Source organism: Miscanthus floridulus, chromosome 14, assembly GCF_019320115.1.
Source record: "Miscanthus floridulus cultivar M001 chromosome 14, ASM1932011v1, whole genome shotgun sequence".
NCBI lineage: Eukaryota > Viridiplantae > Streptophyta > Magnoliopsida > Poales > Poaceae > Miscanthus > Miscanthus floridulus.
Window position 1 is genome coordinate 26267157 of NC_089593.1, and position 2911 is coordinate 26270067.

Here is a 2911-nt window from a genome sequence, read left to right on the forward strand (position 1 = left end):
AGAGCCACCGGCAATAATTCCACAGTTGTTAGCTATCAACCATGGCCATGCATGTGCTGAGCCTCAAAACATGATCAAAGCAATGTTAGCAAGAGGTGGTGAGGAGGTGCTGGTGCATTGGAAGGGTCAAGAAGCACCGAATGCGTCTTGGCTATCGGTGTCGGAATTCAAAGGCTTCCTAATGTTCCAGCTCGAGGACGAGTTGTTTTAGCAAGCGGGGAGAGATGTCATGTTTGGGCACTCCTATTCATAGCGTCAGTGTCAGTTGGCGTGGGCGAGAAACGTTGGGTTCACGTGTAGGCGCCAGCCCATGCACATACGTTGCACATGTCATGCACGCCTCAATAGCCAGTTATCAGGCTTAGTTCCAAACTCCCAATCTATATAGATTAAGTTAGTTGCTAATTTGTGGGCCAGTTAGTTTGTTTAGGGACTCTAGATATATCAGGTATTGCATTGTAATGGACATGTTGATCAAGTAATGGATCGGTTTCCTTCTCTCCGACTTCCCCTGCGTCTTCTGGCTGCCTCTCGCTTGCGAGCTGCCATCACTGGCGAAGCCTTGCAGTCGGGAGCTCAGGCCTATGTAGGTTTACCTCATCTCAAACACCACCATCATAGAAGGGCCTAACACCTCTTAAATTACTCATCGCGGAAAGTCAATAAATCATCAACCAGGCATGAATTGTTTGACCGGGAGAACTAGGATCCAAATCCTAATAATCTGAAACATTTTTTGTGTGCAATCCACCATTTCCAAACAAGGTAATCTAGAAGTAGTACATTCATGCATGTACACCTATATACTAATGTTCAACATGGTTTTCTATATAGTATACATAGTATATATCCATATATAACATTTAGAACTCTTGCATCATATGATTATATGTTACCCTCTTCATCTAGAAAAGAACATTTTTCTTTCTTCTCGGGGCATTTGGTGATGTGGTAGGTAAGACAGCTGATGTATATAGCCACCAATCAAAAGGTACAATCCATGGAAAAACTAGCAAAAATAACCCCAAATATGTACTTGTGAATTAATGGTTTGTGATTACGTGGGACTTGTAGGAGTTCTGTTGCTTTTCCCAAACACTGATCTAGAAGATGCCACAGAAGAGTCTGTGATTCCAGTAATGGACAAAAGAGTTCGACGTCAATGGATTAGAAGAAAGCCAGCTAAGGCTATTACAGATAGGACTAGACCAGGCTAGCAGAGCATCATCAGTTTGCATCAGAAGGGTAGGAAAGATCAAAGTAGCATATATAGATTTTAGTGAAGAACATGCACAAGATGAACCAGCAACAAAAATATGTTTAAAGGAACAGGAGCAGATCGACTTGTTCACGATCATCAAATCATAGAGCTCTGCGGAAATCATGCATGTGCCCTAAACGACCGGTGAGTCGACCTTGATGTCGCTGCCTGCAAGGAATTAAGAAGATAAGCTAATAACTATGTATCACCGCAGGTGCATCTCTCATCGGCACCTTGCAAACCCAGGCGATTCAAGCACAAGCATATGGTTTTCCTCTCAGATGAGGAGCTTGTACCACTCTCTTTAGGTGTAGTTGTTTCACTACTGTTTGCATCCCCTAAGACGACCCCTCCGCTTGTTGCTTCTGCTTCTTGCCGCGTCGGCAGTGGGGACGGTGACGGCGAAGGCGGTTGCCTCGGCAGGCTTATGGATAGGTTGAGGTCGATGCCGCCTCCGTCGTGTGGCGCAGATGCGCTGTCATCGTCACCGCTGGTCTCCGGCGAGCAGCTGGACCGCGCTGATAGCAGCTGGTCCTGGTCCTGGCGATGGCTGCTTGCCGCGCATGCACCGGAGGTGGAGACACCGAGCGGTCTGTGCGTCTTGGGGTCGATGCCGCGGGAGAGGAGCTTGCGCTTGATGTGCGTGCTCCAGTAGTTCTTGATCTCGTTGTCCGTTCGACCCGGCAGCCGCCCGGCGATCAGAGACCACCTGTTTCATGGTGGTTTCACCGTAAGAATGAAGTGAACAAGAAAGAACAGAATATATGTACGTCATCAATGAGCAGATAATTGCTTCAACAACAATTTAATCTTTCTGATATATAATCTACTGTGATCGTCACATCAGTAATATATGTAAACGTACTTGTTTCCGAGGAGCCCGTGGAACCTGATGATGAGTTCGTCTTCCTCCTCGGTGAAGTTGCCGCGCTTGAGGTCTGGGCGAAGGTAGTTGATCCACCGGAGGCGGCAGCTCTTGCCGCAGCGCAGCAGCCCCGCCGCCTTGGGGAGCGACCTCCAGCAGCCTTCGCCGTGGGCCTTGATGTAGGCGACGAGCCGCTGGTCCTCCTCCTTGGTCCAGGCGCCCTTGTTCGTGTGCGCCTTCTCGCAGCACGGCGACCTCCCCATGTCTCAAACTCTGAAGAATCTGCTTCTTCCTACGTGTTCGATCGCAACACTGCAGGTGTCTGGTGGTGACTATGTTGTGAGAGTAGAGTGAGAGGACGAAGGTTTATATGAGGAGGAGAGAGAAAGAGGGCCCACTGAACCGGATCGTCATCGCCCCGTGACATTTGACTGAGTAGGTATATGATAGAGAGAGAACGCGCACGCACAGCCCTAGAGATGAATTTGGTGGGTAGGTCAGTACACAGTAGGCGTGTGCCCCCCCCCCCCCCCCCCAACCCTGGCAGCGAAGGCTTCAAGCTCCTTTCTTGATTTTTTTTTTTTACGATAGGCTTGTTAGATGCTCGTTTTGTGGTAGGTATCCATAGTTGTTGTTCTGGCGTCAAACCTGCATGCATTGTTGCTATGGACGACATCAATAATTCCTGGCTTTCAGAACTTTTCAGTGTTAACATGTTTTAAAATGTTTAGGTTGAAGCATGAAAGTTACCTGTACATTTTTCTATCAACAAGTGCTTAGATTAG

At 47.9% G+C, this 2911-nt stretch overlaps 1 protein-coding gene across 1 annotated transcript; it reads right to left on the bottom strand.

Moving 5' to 3' along the window:
- Positions 1-1219: 1219 nt before the first annotated feature.
- On the bottom strand, positions 1220-2501 carry LOC136505308 (myb-related protein 308-like). Its single transcript, XM_066500462.1, has 2 exons — positions 2127-2501; positions 1220-1970 (listed from the first exon to the last, which is right to left on the bottom strand). Exons 1-2 carry the CDS (start codon positions 2387-2389, stop codon positions 1460-1462), a joined length of 774 nt encoding a protein of 257 aa, XP_066356559.1. The 5' UTR covers positions 2390-2501; the 3' UTR covers positions 1220-1459.
- Between the last annotated feature and the right edge of the window lie 410 nt (positions 2502-2911).

Bases quoted from the DNA above. Each gene is read 5' to 3' on its own strand.
- LOC136505308 (XM_066500462.1), bottom strand. From the start codon at position 2,389: ATGGGGAGGTCGCCGTGCTGCGAGAAGGCGCACACGAACAAGGGCGCC. The intron at 1,971-2,126 runs GTACGTTTACAT...ACCATGAAACAG, and splicing joins CACGGGCTCCTCGGAAACAA to GTGGTCTCTGATCGCCGGGC.